The sequence below is a fragment of the Anomalospiza imberbis genome, chromosome 1, assembly GCF_031753505.1.
Source record: "Anomalospiza imberbis isolate Cuckoo-Finch-1a 21T00152 chromosome 1, ASM3175350v1, whole genome shotgun sequence".
NCBI lineage: Eukaryota > Metazoa > Chordata > Aves > Passeriformes > Viduidae > Anomalospiza > Anomalospiza imberbis.
The window spans coordinates 2,059,534-2,081,875 of record NC_089681.1 but is presented as its reverse complement, the minus strand read 5'-3'; the positions used below and the strand labels follow the sequence as shown (position 1 = coordinate 2,081,875).

The 22,342-nt window shown below is 42.5% G+C and overlaps 1 protein-coding gene across 11 annotated transcripts in view; it reads right to left on the bottom strand.

Moving 5' to 3' along the window:
• Window positions 1-22,342, bottom strand: part of TSNARE1 (t-SNARE domain containing 1) — a 451,241-nt gene that overhangs the window by 246,432 nt on the left and 182,467 nt on the right. For all 11 annotated transcript variants that reach the window (XM_068176547.1, XM_068177290.1, XM_068177204.1 and 8 more), the window contains one exon: window positions 446-536. In XM_068176547.1, coding sequence (XP_068032648.1) covers window positions 446-536 — 91 coding nt within the window. The remainder of the gene's footprint in view (window positions 1-445; window positions 537-22,342) is intronic.

Below are 22,342 nucleotides of genomic sequence, written 5' to 3'. Positions count from 1 at the left end.
TAGCACACAGCACTGAATCAGTGTCATATCCACATATATCCCATGGCTTTGGCCTTTCCAGATATTTAACACACTCCCAAACTCACCTGCACCCCACAACTGAGTCTTTAACCAATGCCAAACTCATGTGAAGCCAGATGAGTTCTGCAATATTTTCATCCAAACTGAGAACCTGAGATAGATGTGAACTGGCCAAAGGCTTTGTTGCTGAGTTCTTGATTTCCAATTCTACACAATCCAGTTTTGGGAGGAGAACTGGTGCCTGCAGCTGTTTTCCCCTGGGTCATTTATATGTGAAAACTACACTTGTTTGAGAGGAAAGTAAGTTATAGCAAGACACAGAGCTTAACAGCTTCAAAGCACCCACTGCCACTTCTTATTTTCATCATCCCTCCTTCCACAAAACCCATAATTCTCCCCCAACAGCATCTTGACTGACACATACCCTGGATGAGCCTCTGACAACCTCAGACAGCTGCTTGATGGCTTTGGTGCTAGTCGTGATGGTTTTATTAGTCTCCTGCTGGGTGGCATGCCTGCAGAAGAGAAGAGATGATGGGAATTGCAATTGAAATTAATTGCATAATGAGACACTTGGAGAAATCTATCAAGCTGCAGAGCAATTGAGACAACACTACAACAGCAGCACACAGAGGCTCAGGAGGGCTACAGGAGTCCTGGGTCTTGACCAGCAATGGAAGCCAGAAGGAAATACTGGGAAGGAGCTGCCCAAAATATTCTTCCTGCTATCAACAAAAAGACAAGGCCTGTGAACCATGCAAAGGGAAGTGATAAGGTGAAAACAGGGCGTGGACATGGAACAAGGCCATCACAAGATGGTTGGTATTGCAAATTTTCAAAGAAGGGTTTTACAGCAAAAGGAGACAGGACTGGGGAGTTGCCTGATGGCTTGCTCAGGAAAAATATTGTTCTCAGGAGAGAAATCTGAAATTGAGCAGGACAAATTTACTTACCCTGGTCATCTACTTAATGACACAGTATCTCCAGGAAAGCACTGGGGATGTGAAGGTGCAGAGCTGCTTCACCAGCACTGAAACAGGCAGGAATGCAGCCAAACCAGTCACCCCTCCAGTCACGGGTGTCCCTCCCTTTTACATCCCAAATTTCAGCACCATTATTCCTCGTAAGCACTGGTTGCTGGCCTTGCTCTCTGGGACTATACAAATGAAGGGGGAGAGACATAAATGCTTCCCAAAGGTATTTCTTAGCTCAGTCCAGTAGTTCTTAAGCTTTCTAAGGTCAACAGAGCACTCTCAGCTTCTAAGCTTCTCCAGAGAGCACTTCATATCCTTTCAGAAAAAAGTGGTTTTCCATGAGGCTTTGTTCAAAACCTCAAGAAATACTTGGAAAAGACCTGGATAAAATTATGTTTTTTCTCCCTTAGAGGACACACATGAGCATGAGCCACAGTTGTATCGAAAAGATTCATTTGTCAGTGCTTTTTATCTTTTTTTTTAGAGTGGCGAGATTTGAAGGGAATGGAGGTTCTTGGATTAAAAAATGTCAAAATGTGTATTCATGGTCCCTCCATCCTGAAGACCCATGACTTGTCTCTCCAGCTCCTTCCTTTTTCTCTGTCAGTTGTGATGGAGAGCACCTCTTTTGAGAGCTAGGTCAACTCTTACAGCACTTCCTTTGAAGATCAAGGCCAGTCCCCAAACAGCTTTTATCAAACACAACCTTAACTACAAAAACACCAAGACTCTCTTGTTCAGGTCTTAATCCAAAGTTCAGGAGTTTTTCCCCACTTCAATGTCTTTGTGCAAACAGCTCAGCTGGGAAAGCCATCCAGGATCATGGAATCATAGGATAGCCTGGGATGGAAAGGACCTCCAATATCATCCATTTCCAACCCCCTGCCATGGGCAGGGGCACCATTCAGTGGGCCAAGTTGCTCCAAGCCCCATCCAATCTGGCCTTGGACACTTCCAAGGATGGGACAGCCACAGCTTCTCTGGGAATCCTGTGCCAGTATGTCACCACCCTCCCAGTAAATAAAATTACACTTGAGCTCATACAATGTACCTGCAATTGAAAACTTAGTACACCATGAAGACAACACGTCTTAGTTGCAGAACAGGAATTCAGATGCGTGTCAAGGGTTGAACATTCACACAGAAGGCATGGACTCCTCTGGCACCATGCAAGAAGAAGTAATCCCACATAAAGGCAAAAACAGATCCAATAATGAGTTATTACCTCTGTTTATTTAAATTTCTGTATTCATTCATCAAAATGCACTTCATTTACTGATGATCCCAGGACTTACCACACCAGCTGAGCAATTACATCACTTTTAATGTGAGATGGAAGAGGTCATATCTATCACAGACAGGTATCTGCACTGCCATTGTGAGAGAGGGAGCTGGGAATTGAATTCTGTCACATTGCTAACATTGAGGAGTGCACAGTCAGCCTGATCCCCAATCTCTTAATCAAGTATATCTTGCCACCAAATGCATGAATTCTACAAGCAGCAGATTCAAATCTCAGATTTCCATCTCTAATTCCTCCTAATGGAAAGCAAGATGCTGGAATTGACATCCATTCTGCAGACCTCATCAAATTATCTGCCCACAGAATAACTCAGGGATTTACATACCACTAATTCCCCATCCCCAAAGTAAAATGGATTGTTAGGCTCTTGCATCTGATCCTTCCCAATCTCTAAAGTTAAATAAAGCCTTCTTAATTTGTGTTGCAATGTAAATTTTATGTTAGATATCTTACGTAATAAATTTGTGCTGGGCACGAACTTTACTCTGCTGGAAAAATAAGTGGGAGCAGGAGTACAAAAAAATAAAAGTTCTGTCTTCCACCTTTTAATTCAAAATGCACTTTAACCAACATTCTGGGGCTTGATTTTGGCATTTCCCACTATGTTGTCAGCACAATTAACTTCTTATTCTTCAGTCTCAGAGATGCGCTCAGGAATCAGACAACGATTATATTTAATTTACATTAAATGCTATTAAGATCTTAATTTTAAAAAAAAGCCATCTCAAAACACTGCTTCCTGCAGTATTTTATTTTAATTTGTAATGGTAACAAGATATGTTGTTGTTGTTGTTTTTATTATTAGTATTAACAGTATTACTATTATTATTATCTGTCTTTATATTCTGCTCCCCATGGAAGCGTGGAAGTTAATTAAAGGGGTGTCTCTGACAAATAAAATTTCCTTCTCAAAAGAGTCCTCCACACAACATCAAGTTAATACTCCATCTGTGGAGCTGCCAAGTACCTAAAATACAAATGTAGTAGAAGATTTACCTGTCTACAGCTCTGCTCTGAAAACAAACCCTGGAAGGGTAAACACCAAAGAAGGCATCTCTTAGGAGGGGTAACATCTCTTGCTGAGCATTTCTGCGTGCACAAACACTGCAAAGACAAAGCACTAAATAATCTAGGAGATGCCAAACTGCTGCCAACGAGTTCCCCACGGCTGCTGTTTCCTCTGCTGGAGGAGCATGGTCCAGCGAATCCTTGATCCCCAGCTGCTCACAGTTTGTTCTTTGAACGATCATCTCTCTAATTTATTTATCCAGTTTTAAAAGGAGCTCTGCAAAGAGGCAGATGTGGCGGCGGCTGCTCCCCTCATCCGCAGGGACACCAGGAAGGAGCTGAACTTCTGCCTCTGCTGCTTCTTTGAGACACTTGATGAATGGCCAAGTCAGTGGAAAAATAATCAGACCCCAAGTGCAGCAGCAAACACCAGCAAGGGAAGGAGTTCTCTCTGCCTCACCGTGCCTGCCAATACTTAAAACAATCCCAAAGAGCTTCATTTTCCAGCTCCAGCAGGAAATGCCATTTCCGCTTACAAAACAAGATACAGCTTATTTTATTTTCATCTGATTCCTAATGGAAAAGCAATAATGCGTTTTTCGGGTACAGATCAAAGATACCTTTGCTGTAGTGGTTTGAACATCATTAGATTCAGAATCCCCTATTTTAGCACAGGGCAACTGCACAGCAATGTAACTGTTTTTTGCACTTAAGAGTGGTCAAGTAGGATTGGCAAGAATTAAGCCAGATAGTTCAGCACAACTCGAAACTTGTCTTTTTCACAGCTGCTATAATATTTACTGCAGGTTTCTTATCCAAAAAGAGGTAAAAGTCAGAGTACTTTGAGCAGAGCACCGAGCTCTGTGCACAGGATCTGTGGCTTAGGCAGAAGTAGGTTGAGCAGCTGCATTTACATTTATTCCATTGCTGCTGCAGACACAGATGCGAAAGGGAGCATCAAATATGCAGAAGGAGATTGGCACCACAGGACATCTCCTTCGTGTCATACAGATGGATTCTGTGATGGACTGGTGGCTGTGGGAACTGATAGGCCCCAAAAACTACAAATACACGTAGATAAAACTTCATGCGTTGCCCACAGGGATAGCATTGGATCCTAAGGATCCTATTCCCCTTTCTCCACCTAATAAAGGTGTTTAACTACAGAGAAAATCCAATGGAGATTATTTGTGGCCTGTGGAGGGGGCACCTGTAGCGTGAAGTTCTGCCCTGGAATGTGGTCAAAAACCTCAAACAATGCCCTCTTTTTCAAACTGTTAGTGGTGGGCTGAGAGGGGCACCATGTGCAGGGATTTGGTGTTGAATTGTATCAAAACCCATCTGCCCCACCAGCCTCAAACCAACACCCTGAGAGTGAGGCAGAGATTTGGCACATGACTGGTAGCCAGCCCCTGTAAACTATAAAAGTCCAGTCCAGTTTTCATATGGTGGGTTCTTCTAACATATTCCTCTTTGGAGTCTGTGTGGACATTCATCCTTTGGGTAAAGGATGTGCCCCAAGGATGTCCCTCAAGGCTGAATAAAAAAGATTTGCCTTCAGTCATTGGCCTAGGTAAGTTACATCAATCTCTAATACTTGTTTGTTTTGGTAGCTTTAATATGATTTCTTTAATATTGCTTTGATTTAGTGCACTATCCTATCTGATACTGTAATAGTAGTTTTAGCTTTTATGCTGTGTAGTAAATAAATCTGATTGAGTTACTTTGTCGAATCATTTATCATAAGAAATAGTCTATTTTCATAGACATATATCTGATTTGCTATCATTAAAATCTGAGGCACAAAGCTGTAAAACTTAGACTGTTGACAAAGTCCAGGGATAAGCCTGGATCCAGCTGCCCCCAGGCTCCTCTCTGAGGAGTTTAGAAAGCAAAGGGATCCTCTCTGCACCTCATGACTCAGTGGGAGCTTCTCTAACAAACTTTGTCTGAAGCTCCCTCTCCAACCTTCAACAGCACCTCCAAAATGATGCAGAAAATCCTCACTTGAGAGGTGACCCAGCCTTATGGTGTATCCTACACAGCCAAGATGATCCTACAGCAGAACCAGAGAATATCCTGAGTTGGAAGAGATCCATGAGGATCATCCCAGCCCAACTCCTGGCCCTGCACAGGACAATCCCAACAATCCCACCCGACCCTGAGAGAATTTTTCAAATGCTCCTTGAGCTCTGGCAGTCTTGAGGCCGTGACCAGTCACTGGGGAGCCTGGTCAGTGCTCAACAACCTCCTCGGGGAAGAACCTTTTCCTGATATCCAACCTCAGCCTCCCCTGACACAGCTCCAGCCATTCCCTTGGGTCCTGTCACTGGTCACCAGGGAGATCAGTGTCTGCCTCCCCTCTTCCCATCACAAGGAAGATGAAACACTCATCTATAGGATGGAAACCTTTTCGGCCTTAGATCACTGCACTTTACAGAATCACAGAAAGCACCAAACCTCATTCTCCAGGATGCATGGAAAGTCACACTGTGAAAAGGTGACAGAGGAGTCCTGCAAATTTATTTGAATGAAGGGAGAGAGACCACCAGGGCACAGCCCGTGAGGTTTTCTCTCTCTCTCTGGGGTTTTGGAGAGCACAGCCTCCTTTTATCCCAAACTCCTGGCTGCACGTTGCACTCTTCCTTTCCCCATTGCCTCAAGTACCAGGAAGGTGCAGCCTTCCCAAACTGCTAACCCCATATTCGCCCTTGAACTTGGCATTTAACCCCAAAGTTCAGAAACTCAGGCTTGTGCAGACCCACTTGTTTCAGGAGTCAGTGTCCGGGTTCTGTAACAATCCCTGAAGTTAACAGAGACATTAAGACTCATTTCAAAAACATTAACACCCATCCTCTCACCCATGGAATTGTTTATAAAGGCATTAGCACACATCTTCCCTATCCAGGACTCAAAATGCAGGGGTCATCTCTCACCTCTAAGCATTTATTGCAGATGTAAACAAAGCAGGAAGACTAACTAGGAGGAAATGTTATTTTTTAGAATCACAGAATCATGGTCTCACAGGATGGTTTGAGTCGAAAACAATCTTAGAGATCAAACCCTGTGCCATGGGCAGGGATGCCACCCATTAGATCAGGTTCCTCAGGGCCCCATCCAACCTGGCCCAAGTTGTTGCACTAATTTTCACCAAGCCCTAAAGTATATTTACTGTGTTGTTACAGTCATCAAAGGAAGAACAGTTAAATCTACTTATTCTAGCTCCAAACTGACTTTCTCAGTCGTTTTTTCCCCCCACTTTTTCTTCTCCAAGACCTAATGTTGAGGAATAGTTTACAACAGAGCAAAATAAGAGCTCTAATTCTGATCTGTCAGCAAACTCCTTTGCATAGGTATAAATCATCTAGCAGAGTAGAAGTCAGGAGAAATACGAACTGCTACTTCCAGGTTTCAAGACACACAATATTCTAAAATAAAAGCATCATGGATTTCCAATTTACCTGTCACTTGAAAGTATTAGTAGACGTGGCACTATTTTTCTTACAGGAGCTTAGGGGATGGTCTGTGGCTGTGTGGGAAAAGAAGGGGAGGTATTTCAAACCCACCTGACATGGGTGAAATACCATCTCTAGAGAGGAACACAGTTTGCAGTTCTGCTGTTCAGTGGTTCTGCATTAAAACGCAGGAATTTCTGTCAGCAGCCCTCACAAATTTCATCACAGATGTGCAAACCTTAGCAAATTTTTTCATGGCTTTTTCAATACCTGTTTTTAAATACCTTTTCTACCATGGCTTCTTAAAATTAAATAATCATAAATAAAGAAGCAGTTATTACTGAAATAAGGAGAATGCTTGCTCCCCTGAAGGATTTGACCAGCTGCAGGCAGCTGGTCACTCATGAACCACTACCAGCAATTCAAATTTTTGTTTTTCAACGAAATTACCTGCAGAACAGTTTATGAGACCCCCCCTTAACCCTGCATCACCTACAGATTAGTTCAGCACCGCCTCAGACTCCATCTGTCAAGTCATTGCTGACAGCTCTCAAAACAGGGCCCCACGGGGAGCAGTTCGACAATGTCACTGCCATTAGTCACCTCTCACGTTGTTTTTCTTTCTCCCACCCATACTATTCCCAAGGAAGTTTTAATTTTAAAAGTTCCACTTTCTTTCCTAATGGGAGAGCCCCCTGAATCATTTGTAACCGCCCTGCTAGCACTTGAGATATATTACACCTCCCTCTCCCTCATTATGCAGTAAACCTCTTAGCTTATGAGAGGCAGAAATTAATTTAATTTGCCAAAATTAAATTTTGACGAACCCCGTTGCCTACTGATCGTGATAGTTATAAATTTTTTTCCCCCTCCAGATGCTGACAAACTACTTATTTCTCTTGACCTATTCGTGCAACTTCACTTGTGCTGAGGGACACCATCTTCCTGTACCAGATTGCTGCAAAAAGCAAACAGGTCCCTCCCTTCCCAGCCCAAGGACCTCAGCTGCCCTCCATGAGCTCTCAATATTCACCTGAGATTCTGAAATTGCCCCGCTAATCTTTTTGGCACCCTGAGATAAACGGCACCAAGAGTGTGACCGCTCTGATTGCTTCGCCTGTGCTCTCTAATTCTGTCGTGCCTTTCCCCTTTCTGCATTAATGAGGGGAACGGGGCTCAACATCTGCCATGGAGAGGTCACCGGGTTGCGGGGATGTGTTCCCGCAGCAATTCTCAGTGGCAGAGCTGGCGGTGCCTGCAGCAATCACAGAAAGCAGCTGAGCGACACACAAACTACAGAGCTGTTATCACGCCTTCCTTCCAGTGATTTGCTGCAGCTCCTTGTTGAAGCTTGGATTGGAGCTGTCTTTCCAGGTTTTTCAGGGTTGGGACATGATGATCTTTAGGGTTGCTTCCAACCCAAGGCATTCTATGATTTGGTGATTCTGATTCTGCGCAGGGAAAGGTCAGGGTTGCTGCTTTTAGGGCTCTGTGGAAGGAGTTAAGTCAACTTGAAGGGGAGAATTAAAGACTTTCTGAGTCCTGCTTGTAGTCCAGAAATACAGAGAAAAAATGATATACTGTAAAAGTATTGTAAAATGCAGGCGAACCCACTGGGAAGAAATGATGATGTCTGACTCCAGTTCAGAAGGCTGAATGATTTCTTTATTATAACTATGCTATAATACATCAATATACTATATAAAGGAAGATACTAAAACTACATACCTGCTTTTCTAACTACCATCTCTAACTAACTCACAACTCATGACCCTCTTCACAAGAGTCCAGACACAAGAGGATTGGTTGGCCAACAGGCTCAAACAATCCTCACTAGAATCCAATCAAGCAATCACCCCAGGTAAACAATTCTCCAAACACATTCCACATAGGAAAAACAAGGAGCAGAAATAAAAATTGTTTTCTCTTTCTGTCCTCTGTGCTGCTCTATGAAAAAATCCTGAGAAAGAGAAGAATGTGCTTGCCACAGTAAAAGAGTTTTAGAAACTGGTGGAAGGTGTCCCTGCCCACAGCAGGGGGCTTGGAGCTATATGATCTTTATGGTCCCTTCCAACCCAAACCATTCAATGGTTCTGTGATAAAAGAGTTCCCCTGCCCTGGAATGGCAGAGATGTGGATGTTGTCTTAGTTTCACCCTCAAATCTGTTTGTGTGTGGACTCCCAATAAATGCAAACTCTCTCGTAACAACATGCCCATTGCAGAACACGGGCTGGAAGCTACAGACTCAAAATCCAAAAGATAACAAATCCCAAGGACTTCATGAAGATAAAAATGATGACTGATGTATCTGCCCAAACAAGTTTACTCATAATTTATGCTCCTGTAGATTAGCTTGTGTGTTTTAGCATAGAACCACAAATATTGCTTGGAGGGTGCACAAATGTGCCAGAAGGTGCCCTGCACACACACACACACAGACACGTATGTAGGAAAGACAAATGGACAGGAGATAAATGGCACTGCAGATTAATGAAGTCTATTATGCTTCCCACTCTTGGTTTTAGCATTTAACATGCATTCAATACTCGACAGGGCATTGTGAAAAGCAAAGATGAAGGGTACTTTACTGATGTGAATGAATGATTGCTTCAGCTCTCCTTGAGAAATTACAATGGAACCATCGTTAGTAAAAAAGCCAGTACTTGGAGGATGAAAAGTTTTGGTGAAGAGAGATGTAGATTTTTTTAGGCTTTATTTCAGTTTCAAAAGTTGCTTTTACTGGTTCATGTGTTTTCTTGCCACCAAATTTTTTAAATGGCGAGAGCACACAGAGCAAGCATCTGCAAAAAGGGAACAAATCACATCAATTTTTTAGATGTAGGCATTTTCATCCCAGAAAATACATGTTTCATTTAAAAAAACCAAAAAACACCAAAAATCCAACATTGCTTATACCCAGGCAATTTTAATTGAAAAATTAATCTATTTCACTCAAACAACTGCGATGAGTTTTGTTATTTTGTGAAGTGAGCAAGAAATCAAAGGCAAACAAACAGCTTGAGACACTTTTCAGCTGGCTGTGGTTATTTGTGTATTTCTAGTTAGGGGCATTAAAGCACAAACGCTCCTGTGTGTATGCTTAAATTAAGTGATGTGCCCAAACCTGGTTCCTCCATCAGGATTTAAGTGAGAAGAAAAAGGCATTAGCAGCAATTGTGTCCCTGGAATTGTCAGTGTGGAGCAAACAGGCTGTCTCATACAGCCGTGAAAAATGTCCACCCTTGGACTAGCAGGAAATCTAAACAGAAAGGCAATGACCAAGCAATTCTTTTGCAGTCCAAAGAGCAAAGCCAGGTGGTTTATCATCTCCAAGAAAGTCAGCTTTAAGAACCAGCAGACAAATATCCAGAGCCCTGCAGCAGCGCAGAGACACGGTGGCTTCGTGCACAGCCCAGGCAGGAATCAGGTGCTGTGGTGTTCAGGAGGAAGCAGCTCAGCAACGGAAACACATTTGTTACCCTGATCCCCAATTTCATCTCAGATTATAAACGAAGGAAATGTCACCATAAAATTCACAGACCAAACTGGAGGAAGGTTTGATTCACGCTGGTTTTCTAGATGGAGAATATGAAGACAATGCTTCAAAACAACAGCACTGGGGACACCAGGTTTGTTAGAAATGCACTTTTTAGGCATTATAAAAAGACTTCATAAACCTCCACACTGATGTTAATAAATACTGCACTGTAAAAAACAATTATTTAAGCTGTCTATGCAATGCAAATGGATTGGTATTTACAACAGGCATTGAAGATGATGCAAACTCCACTAACAGTGACACAACATGCAAAGAAATCCAATATTTAACCAACTCCTGCTCTATTTGATTTGCTTTGGTACCATCACTGGCAGAGGCAATGGCACAGCTTTTGGCTTCCAAGACAGATATTTATGGATCCTGCAAGTTGGGTTTCTCTTGGCATCTCTTTCTTCTCCATCTGGAAACTCCATTCGGGTGGGACAAGATGATTTTGGGTTTATTCACCTAGGATTTAAATGCAACTTCACAAACAAGTCCTGTTTCAAACATGGCTCATCCATAGAGTCCATATCCTTCTAAGCAGAAAAGCATCTTTTGGACCTCTCATTACACTGACAGACCCCTTTCTGTTCCCAGAAAAATCAATCTTATTATGCTTTATTTATGTCCCATATTTTACCTCCCTGGTCCCAACCCTCTCTCTCACATGTCCTACAGAGAAGGAAATAAATTTTCCCTCCATACCATTTCCACACCCCTAATAATGTGAACTTCACCAAAACCAAACACCATCCACAAATTCTCTAATTCCTAAAACAAAACAAAACAAAAAAAAAAAAAAAAAAAAAAACAAAAAAACAAACAAACAAACAAAAAAAAACCTACAAACCCAAACAATTTCACACCAAGAATTTGCTTCTATATTATTTTTATATCAATCTCCCTAAACTCCAGTGCTCAATTCCAAATTCCTGTGCAAATCTCCTCAGCCCTGGTGAGGAGATGAGGTACATCTGGAGTGCTGTGTCCAGTTCTGTGCTCCTCAGTACAGAAGAGACACGGAGCTCCTGGAATGGGGCCAGTGAAGGGTGATGGGGATGACTTGGGGACTGGAACATCTCTGATAAGAAAATGCTGAAGGAGCCAGGGCTGTTCAGCCTCTAGAAAAGACAACTGAGAGGAGACCTCATTCCTCTGTCAGTGTCTGCAGGGAGGGCTCAGAGCAGGGACCAGGCTCTGCTCGGTGTTCCCAGCAATGGGACAAGAGGAACGGGCAGGAACTGATGCCCAGGAAGTTCCACCAGAACAGGACGAAGAATTTTCTGAGCACTGGAATAGATCATCCATAGAGGGTGTGGAGTCTCCCTGACTGGAGATATTCCAGAACCATTTGGACCCAATCCTGTGTCCTGTGCTCTGGGATGGCCCCACTGGAGCAGGGAGGTGGCACCAGATGACCCCACTGTAGTGCTTTCCAGCCTGACCCATTCTGTGATTGCATTCCCAAAACATTTCCCCAGCCACACCACACCTCCACACATTTATAAAGCACAGCCACTCCCACCCCTCACTTGTCCAGCTCCAGCAACTGAGGAAAGAAACCAGGACTTCTCACTCTGGTCCTCTGATCACATTTTCCCTGATAGGGGATGTCCAAACCACTTCCTCACACACCTAAAATTCATCCCACATTTATGCCCACCACCATGTTCTGAGCCAGACCAGTAGCTCTCAGCCTGCCTGGTGCAAAAATATTGGAAGCTGCAAACTGCTGCTGCTTCAGACAGAAGAAAAATTACCTTCTGACTCCTTCTGAAGGTGATAAGTTCCACTGCTGCTGAGAATGACTTTGATTGCTCCATGTCCTCTGGGCTGGGGCTCTCTGCTTTCACCAGTGCCATTTCTGCTCGCTCTGAACCTGTTGTACCTTCCTGAGCAGCTCCCTCAACTGCACAGCAAGTGCAAACACAAGTGCTCCACAACTTTGGGGTTTTTTTTTTCTCTCCTCTACCTCCTCCTCTGTTGGAAGGGGTTTTGGAGTACAGTGCTATGCAGAGAGGGAGGTCAGCTGGAGGAAATAGACATTTTAAAGTACAAAGTGAAGCGTAAAAGTCGATGTTGGTAACAGTGCTGGCGCTTTCTGAACACACTCCCTTGAGGCACTTGTGCCAAGATCTATTTTTTTCTGATTTTTTTTTTTCTTTTTTGAGCAGAAGATGGGAGAACAGAAAAATGCGAACATAATATAAGGCAGGAATCAGCTTTAAAATATGTTTGCTTGAGAGCAGGATTTTTTTTTTTTTTTTTTGTTGTGGCTTTATTTGTTTTCATATTGCACTTTGCTCTCAAAAGCACAGAGATAACTGGAAGGAATTGTGCTGGGAAGAGAAATGGATCTCAGCAGCCTACTTGCCACCTATTGCTCTATCCCTTATACTTCATATGCCTCTTTAAATCTGACGTCTCTGCAACTTTCTGAGCATAAGGCCAAGCTGTGAAGTACATGGCAAATTAATATATTTATCCCACACAGAGTGCAATGCACTCAAAATACAGAGTCTAAATCTCCAAATACTTTTCTTTCTCCTTCACTGTCCTTTCCATTCACCTTACATTTCCCTCTGCCTGGCACTGTTTTTTGAGAAACACTTTAATTTAGCAGGCAGATAGATGTATCTGTCTCTTTTCAGGAATGATTACCTTTCCAAAACAGGCAAAAATCTTAAAAGAAATGCAACTGGTGAGACTCCTCTGCTCATCAGCCCCACATTTCATTACTTTAAAGATCCTTCAGGCTCTTGGGTGACAATATTGCATAATTTCCAGCGTGCCAGAAGTCACTCTTCCCCACCACCCTGCAAGTGACATCAGACCATAAAGCAGACGAGCACTTAGATTACAAAAACACAAGGCACTTTATTGGCCCATAAAACACCCGCTAGAGCAGCCATGTGAATGAGGACCCCATTTTGTGGGGCAATAAATTTTGCACCAGCACCCAAAAGGCACTGTTATTACAGGAGTTGTGCAAATCATCATCCCTGGTCCATGAAAAAAACCCTCAGGCTGTGGCCAGGAGGACTTGTGGCTCCACAACAATTAAAATGCACCACTGGTCGTCCAAAAAATTAAACTTCAAAGAGACCCTGCCCTAGTAAGAAACAAGTACAAATAGATAATAAAAGGATAAACAAACAGAATAAAAGACCTGAGGAAGTCCATTACAAATCACCAGGCTCTGAGGTTTGCTTCCAGGTAAGGAAAGACTCTCTTTCTGCGGGCAGAAGCATTTAACGAACTCAGATACAGCAACTCTCTGTTTACAGGGAGGGCCAAGGGAAATATCCAAGGCTTCTGATCCATTTGAATGTGAAAACTGTGAGCCCTGTTATCAGAAACCTCTGCTGCTGATAGCAAATTTGTTCTCTAGGGGGAAAATGGATTCAGCTTAAGAACCACTGTTAAGAGTCCAATGCAGGTGCTTAAAAGAAAATTACCTGATGGAAGATCAATAATGTTTCTCCTCTCCAGGAATCGAGGCTCATGTGCAGAATAAAAAATTCCAGAGACTGAGTCTTCGTTGCCTTGTTTCAACATGAGCCATTGTAAATGTAACCAGGGTAGGAAATTACATATTTAAAGTCATGTGGTGAAAATCACATTGCATTTGTGCAGGTAGGGACCCAAAAAGAGAAGAAAACAAAGAAAGTCACACTCAGTGCACTGTAAAAGGAGATGGATCAGCCCAAACGTGTTTCCTTGCAGCCTTAGTGCTTAAAACAAGCCTTTCATACAAAATGGTTAAGTGTGCTAAGTTTATGCAACAGCTGCCAAAAAGTTGAGCATATGGATCCAGCTGTCAAGTTCCCTAAATGAATTCAGCAGCAATAACCATTGAAGGACCAAAGCACCACAGGAGAGATGCTACTGAAGCATGTGACTGACCTTTCCTTTTAAAATAAAAGGATTTTACATCAAAACAGGGTCAGGCTGAAATGAAAGAAGCTAAAGGGAGTAATCCTAAATATATTTTTTTTTTCCTTTTCCTTCCTGAATGAACAGAAGAGTTTGTTCACCTGAAAATGGACTTCTGGAGTACAGTGAAAATCTGGAGAATTTCAAATACATGAGATCTTGGATAAATGGTGATGGCTCAGCTATTACAGAGCAGTAAGAGATTTTCCCCTCCTTGTGTGCTCACTAAAATCTCTCAGTTGATGTGTGCTGTGGTAGCAACAGGAGGCACACATCAACTCCAAACTTCTGAGATGCTTTTGAGTGATTTGAGTCAATAATCCCATGGATTTTTGAATAAAACCATTGAAATTAAAAGTTGGGGATAGTTTATTATATGTAAAGTCCTGCCCTTGGGTCACAATTCCCTGCAGTGTTCCAGGCTGGGGGCAGAGTGGCTGGAAAGGGATCCCTTACTATCCAGTGTTAATTCTTTAATTGAGAGAAAATAGTGAATATCAGATATATCAGATATCCCAAATCCCAAAACAGTTCTTGGTTTGGTTGTTTTTTTGGTTTTTTTTTGGTTTTTTTTTTTTTTTTTTGTTTTGTTTTTTTTTTTTTTTTTGTTTCAGGACTTCTCCCAGTTGAATAAACCACAAACACTGGGTGAGATCCAGACTCATAACTACTGATGCATGTGACATCCAAGCCACCCTTCCAACCACCTCTTCTCAGGCCTGTGCCACCCTGGGGGCACCAAAACACGGACTGTGGCTCTCTAGTTACTTAAAAGCCTGTAGGAATTGAGTCTCTGTTCCTTCCACGGGTTTAAAAGCCCCAGCTCCCTGGAGACAGGCAGATTTCCTTCCCTTAAAGCTCTTTTGCCCTCCAGGGTGACGATTCCTGCACAGAGAATGCCACAAATCAGTTCTGCTGTCAACCCACAAGTTGTGCACTGTCTTCTGGCTAGAGCATTCACCTGGATCCCCTCCCCTTATCCCAAAATTGCATGAATTCAGCATGGGTAAGTGATAAGACAGGAATTAATCCCACCATTTCCCTTAACTGAGGTCTACAGTCACCTGAGGCTGCCAAAAGCCTGATCAGAGTTGGCCTTGTTCTTCTTGTTGGTCCAGATGACATTCAGAAAACCATCCCAAGCAACATGATTTTGTGATGTGTTGAGCTCTGCTCAGATTACGGGATTGAAGGTTTTCCCCAGAATTTATCACCCTTTTCCTTTCACCACTTCATTCCACGGGTAAGTGAGGGCTACCTCTGGTCAAAAAAACCAAGAGTTTATCAAAATGTTTGGAAAGCCCTGAAGAATCCCCACAATTTAAATAAAATAAAATTTAAATAATAAAATCACTGCTTCCTGATTATCTACTTCTCCTTATTAATGACAAAAAATTTAAAAGAAATTAAGTCATCACTGGGTGGAACAGCTAAGAGAACTGCTGATATTTTTAGCTGCATTGCCAAACAGAAATGTTCTGCCCAGACATTCCGCCCTGTTAGACCAACATTTAGGTGGGTATTTTGGGGTTCTCTAAGCAGTTCCATCAGACCACAGTGCCCACGATGGTCCTGACACTGCTACAGCCATTCCCAGCCCTGCCTGCTCCTGTTACAGGCAGCCACAACTTCAATTCAGCAAGATTTTGGCAGATTTTACACCCTTGGTGAGATACAATTTTGTACCATACTCTCTTACTATCTCTTACAGAAGATAAAAAATCTGTATCAGTGCAGGATCTTATCGACCCTAAGAACTCCTATAAAGGAACGTGTTGAGTCAGCTGTATTCCTTTGATTACCCCACATCAATCCTTTGCATAAATGTATTAATTTAATACCACTTCAGAAGTGTGCTTTATTATTATTTTGGAGGCTGGAAGATGTCAGAGATAACTACAAAGAAAAGTCTTTGGTGCTGTCTCACTGAGAAGAGAAAATAAAACCAGCAATCCACAGCAGCAGCTTCTGAACAGTGATAGAAAATCAAATTGTCAAATGTCTGGATGTGTGTCAGGGAATCAGATCAGGGAACTTTTTTTCTTAATAGACAGAAAATATTGCAGAAATATCCCTCTTCCCTTCTGCTCTCCCTCCCTGGAGAGCTGATTTTTAACAGTCCTTTACTGTTTCGCAACCAGCCTGGTACTGTCCAGGACAGTAAATTGGAGATGATAAAAAGTTTACCAGAGTTTAGGCAACATTCCTTGTTAGAAGAGCCCAACAGTTCAGCAACAGATGTTGTCTCTTGAGAAAATCTGTTTGCAGATGGGATGGTTGGGGAAAATCCAAGGTATTTCAGTTAATTGTTAAAAATTCAAAGCAGCTTAGGAGCCATCTCTGAAACTACACAGATGTTAAGTAATAATAATAAAAAAACTAACAAAACTGTGAGTTCAGGAGAAAGCACTGACCATACCAAAGCCTATTTCATATATGCTGGCTTTTTCCATGTTTCCTGTTCAGCTGAATCAATTTTTTCTTTTGTTGTTGAAGAAAATAACTATTCCTTATCTGCACAATACAATGAAATTTAAGATTGTGACTGCACTAGCTGATATTTGTTCAGATGTTTTCTGAAGGAGCAAAAAGATTTTTTAAAAGCTTGAGATGTTTTCCTTAAAAAGGAGATGTTTTCCTACACTGCATTTTCTGTTGGATTCTTTCTTTTTCTGCTAATATCAAAAATCTGAAGTCACCCAAGACTGCTCCTTTCCAGCCAAATATTCAACTGTCTAACATCAGCTGTCTCCTTCAAAATTTTTTGTTTTGTTTTGCTTTTTATTCCACAGTTGACTCCAAGGACAATTTTTTCTCCACACTGAAAGCACTGGCCAAGTGCATACTGCCCCCACAGAGAGCACAGCACTTGTTTTTCCTCTTACACCACTATTTTAAAAAATGCATTAATGGGCCAGGTTACTTCTGGTTTAACATTTTGTCTTCTTTCCTGTTTCAGTTCCCCCTTCTGTTGTAGTCAGAACTAATTTCTGCTTTCTGTTGTAGTCAGAACTAATTTCTGCTTCTTTTCTCCTGTTTTCTGTGCCTTGTCAATGGGGCTGGGAGGTTCACCTAGTACAGCAAAGTGATGTTCTCGTTTGGACTCTCACTGCACTACAAATACTGGCAAACAATATCAAAATCTCATTTTAGGACCAAGATGTAATTGGCTCTGAACTTCCCTCCGGTCCTACCCTGACGTAATTCCATTACCTTTAATGGAATTACTCTCGATTTGCACTGGTGTCTTGAATTGAACTTTTGCTTTTAAGGATTTATATATCTTGTTTTCCCACCATTTAAAACAAGAAGCCAGCCAAAGTCATTTCCAGCTCATTTTCCCCTCCCCGATAAATTCAGGCATTATTACAGTTTATCTCTGTGACCTCCACTTGCTCTTGTACATCATCCATCTCATTATTCACGGTTTCTGCAGGACTTTGCATTCCATTATCTCCTATTTATAAACCAAGATGTCTGAGAACAAAAGGGGGCAGGGTTCTCCAGAATACACCTTTCTGGCCTCTTTACAAATTTTCTTACTCATTTCCAGCTGCTCCCTGCCTACAGCCTCTTCTTTATCCTCCCGAAATCTGTGTTCTGTCCTTTAAATACAGCTTCCCATGACCCACCTTGTGACTAATAAAAGGAAGATCCAAAGAGGCGTTGCAGATAATTTGTGAAGTAGCAGAAACATAAAGAGACATTTGACATTATCCAGTTTTTAGTTCAGTCCAGGTGGGAAACCATAATTGTTAATGTGGTGGGTGATCAGAAAGTGAGAGGTGGGAAAAAGGCTTCCAGTTCATCATCAAAGAACATTATTTAATCCACACTCTGTAAATAATACTAAATTATTCAGCAATGTGGTGGTGGATAAATTTTGCAAATTAAAAAGAAAGTGGAGTAATAAAAAAGGGGAATTAATATATCTGGATGCAGTCACCAAATGGGAATATTCCAATTAAATACAGGCAGCTCTCTGTCTTGGCTGACTAAAGAGCATTTTCGTGTGATCAGCTCAGTGAAAACACCTCTGCTGCAAGGTATGAATCCCTCTCAGGAGGAGATGAGACCTTCTCACCTCCAGCCTCTGCCCATCTTCACAGGGTGAAAGCATTTCCTCCTGTTCTGGGAGCATCTCCTCAGAAAAATACAGTTCAAAAGTCTTTGAGATGCCTGCTCAGCCTCTCTTTCATTTCACAAGTGGAGTCAAACGTGCACAGCAAAGCCTTGGTGATGGGTTTCCCCAGTTAAGCACACTCAAGGCTATTTGTTAATTGGTTAGTTGCTTTTTTTTTTCTATAATTTTTTCGGGTGTCAACTTCTTATCCTCTCTTCTTTCCCTGTCACTCCTTTCCCTGATAGATTTAAGAACTTTGCCCCCTTGAAGGGGCTTGTACTCTGTAACAAGTCACTTCTCAGCCTCATTTCTAAAAAAAGAAAATTTAAAAAAATGAAAAAAAAAAAAAAACCACACACAAAAAAACCCCAGACTGTGTTACAAGGTTCACTGAGAAACACCTTTTTTTTTTTTTTTTTTAATAGATCTCGATTATGGCTTGTGTTTTCTCAGGATCTTTTTTTATACTTTAACCACAAATTGTGAACAGTGAAAATATTCCACTCTGTCCTGCTGCATAATTCCTGAGTTACACAGAGAGAAAAAAAAAAATTCCTTTTCCTTCCCCAAATTCACTTGTTAAAAAATGGTCAAACCTGGAAATGCCATTCCTGGGAATTTCTGCTGAGTTTCTTAACCCACATCAGGGCAGTGCTCTGCAATGTGCATCTCTGTTTTTAAAATGGTTCAGATCATTTCCTTTTTGGAATAACTTTGTGCCTGGCTCTACAGGAGCGTGCTGCTGGGCAGGACTCAGCCTAACTCAGCTCCTCCAGACTTCCCTGGTCTTTGGGCCAGCTCTGAACTTCAGCAGAAATATTTTCACAGCCACTTAGCGCTGACAAGAGAAATCACTTATGAGGATCAGGCCTGATAGCAAGCACAGAGAAACCCATTAGAAATGCTCAGTTTTGATTCCAGTTAACTTTGCAGAGAGCTGTCACACTCCTTATCCTGCCTTTCAGACTCAGTAAACCGTGGAGGAAAACTCCTCCTAGGTGTGCCTGTGCTGGGAGAAGAGCAGAGAGATTTGGGTAATAAGAATGATGTTTTTAGGTGACAAGGGAGTGTTTAGTTCTTCATCAGAGTGAGACCTGGGCATTTATCCTTCTCCCTCGAGTACCCTCTTCCTTGAAAAGTGAAGCAGGTTGTATAAGCCAGAGGAGACACAGGATATCCCAGCCACATCCCAGTGGCACCCTGGAATTCTGTGTCACCAATGTGTGGTCACAGGACCAGGGCAGGGATTGTCCCCCTGTGCTGGGCACTGGTGTGGTCACACCTCGAGTGCTGTGTCCAGTTCTGGGTCCCTCATGACAAGAAGGACATTGAGGGGCTGGAATGTGCTCAGAGAAGGGCAAAGGAGATAGAGAAGGGTCTGGAGCACCAGGATTAGCTGAGGGAGCTGGGAAAGGGGCTCAGCTTGCAAAAAGGAGGCTCAAGGGGGACCTTATCCCTCTCTACAACTCCCTGACAAGAGGATGCAGCCAGGTGGGAGTCAAGCTCTGTTCCCAGGTAATGAGTGACAGGATGAGAGGAAACAGCCTCAAATTGTTTCAGTGAAGGTTTAGATTGGATATCAGGAGCAAGTTCTTAACCAGAAGGGTTGTCATTGTTAAACCAGCCCAGGGCAGTGGTGGAATGACCACCCCTAGAGGTGGATGTGGCACTTGAGGACGTGGTGACCACGGTGGCAATGCTGGGTTGGCAGCTGGACTCGATAATCTAAAATCTCTTCTCCTATCTGAACTGTTCTGTGATTCTCTGACTCTGCAACACCACACCTGTACAATCCATGCCAGACTCTTGACACACATCTCACCACGAGGCTCAAATCACCTCACAGCCCCAAAATTACTCTGCCCAGGCGTGTGATTGGCTGAACATCCTTCAGGTGCCTCAGTTTCACAGAAACCATCTTCTGCCTCCACAGGAGCCAGGGATTAACACCTTGACAGTGCGTCTTCACCTGCAGCAGGCAGTGAGGAACATTGGCTCTTTGTCCCCTCCACAGACAAATTATCATTCCTAGGATTAATGAAGAAAGTGGAAGTGTCTGCTATGGGCAGCACCAGGACACGAGAAAACACCAGACATCTCATAGTGCACAGCTCACTGTTAGAAAACTGCTACTATGGACCACCAGCCCAACCCAACTGAAGGAATTTAAGAATCTCAATTAATGTCACTCAAAACCTTTGGTATTAAAATCTACCTGCACAACAAGGGTGAAAATGCTTCATTTACTCTGTGTTTTGTGTGCTAAATGTTTCTGAGCTCAACTTCCCATTAGCTGAGAGTATCAATCCTTGCCAACTTTGCTATGCTTCTTCACCAACCTCAGCCAAAATTGGAGTGATCTGTCCAAAAAAAACCCACAAAACCCCCCTTGATGTCTGTGTTTCCCTGGATTTTGCAGGGATAGGGAGAGTGTTTCCATATTATTCTTTCTGAACAGGGATTGTCTTGTCTTTCCTTTCTGAAAAGGGATGGTTTGAAGAGCTCACGTGCTGCTGATGTAATCCTGTTGATTTAGAAAGAAAATGCACAAAGACCTGATCCTCAAGTTCAGTAAAATGAAGAAAGAATGCACCAACAAATAACACTAAACCAAGCAGCAGGTTTTTGTTTTGTTTTTTTTTTTTTTCCAAGCTGCCTCTCTGGGAAGCTCTGTGATTCTACAGCCTCCTGTCCATCCCAGTGCTCCCACAGCCACCCCTACACTCCAGCTCCTCTGCATTCTGCAGGGTGAGAGCTTTTATCAGCTGCGTAACGGAGCTTAACTCTTCCTTCTGGTTAGTCAGAGGAAAAAGCAGCCTGAACCCCATCAGCTTTGGGAGAGGGAGATTATCGCTGAGCAGTTGCACTTGTGGGACCCAGCCACCTATTCTAAATACTCTAGAAAATAGAGTGTTACCCCTGGAACCTTTGCTGGCTTTTTGTTGCTGCAATTACTGAGTGCTGAAATAAAGGTGCTGCTAACGCTGGGGTGAGGTGTGATTCCACTTCTGACTGACTTCACGTTTCTGCTTTGTCTTTTCTTAAATTTTTTCCCCCTAATGTTCTCCTTTATGCAAGACCTTGAGTGTTTATTTTGACAGTTTACATTATTCAGCAAGCAATTAAACTTTCAAATGTATTGTGTTCTCATAGCTTAAAATAACTCTGGCAACATCAGTAGGGTTTCTCAATCCCCCACACAATGCAGATAAAGAACTTCTCTGTTAATTTTTTATTTTTTTTAGATTGCTTATTTTAGGCAAATACAGTATTTTAGACAGTCTTTAGAGAGTCTTCCTGTTTTGACGTTCTTACACAAACCAGGCAAATACTACCCATGGAATTTCCCACAAAAAAGTTAAAATTAGTAAAAGGTACATAAAATGGGATAATGGAAGTAAACAGACAGAGTGTGAGGAACAAACCAGACTGATCAGCTCCATGAGTTCCTCTTGTTCATGGCTCTGCCTGTCCCCTGCACTCTCCTGTGGAAGGTTGTGAGGGGTGGGAGAGAGAAAAGTATTTCCAGGCTTCAGGTAAAAGAGAAAATTAAAATAATTGTGAACACCCCCAGCTCTCCCAGCTTGTCTAAAAGCAGAGGTTTTCCAGCCCTTGGAGCACCTTTGTGGTCTCCTCTGAACTTGCTCCAACAGTTCCACATCCTTCTTCTCTTGGGGGCCCAAAAAACCAAACCCTTTGTTTGAAGAAGTCCTTTGGAGAACTCAAGGATATGCAAGCTACCAAACACAAACACTTCCAGGTTTTCCACATTTCCAAGCACAACTCCAATTCTGGTTTAATTCTTTCACTGTTTCTCTAAACCTCTACATTTTGCCAGCTGAAAAACAGGATTTTGTGTCACCCAGTCTTCCTTTTTATGCTGGCAACTGCTGCCCACTGAGGAGCTACCTCTGCTCACTGCCAGGTGCTCACATTCCTGACCTGCCAATGCACAGAGAGCCTTCAGCCAGAGATTTCCT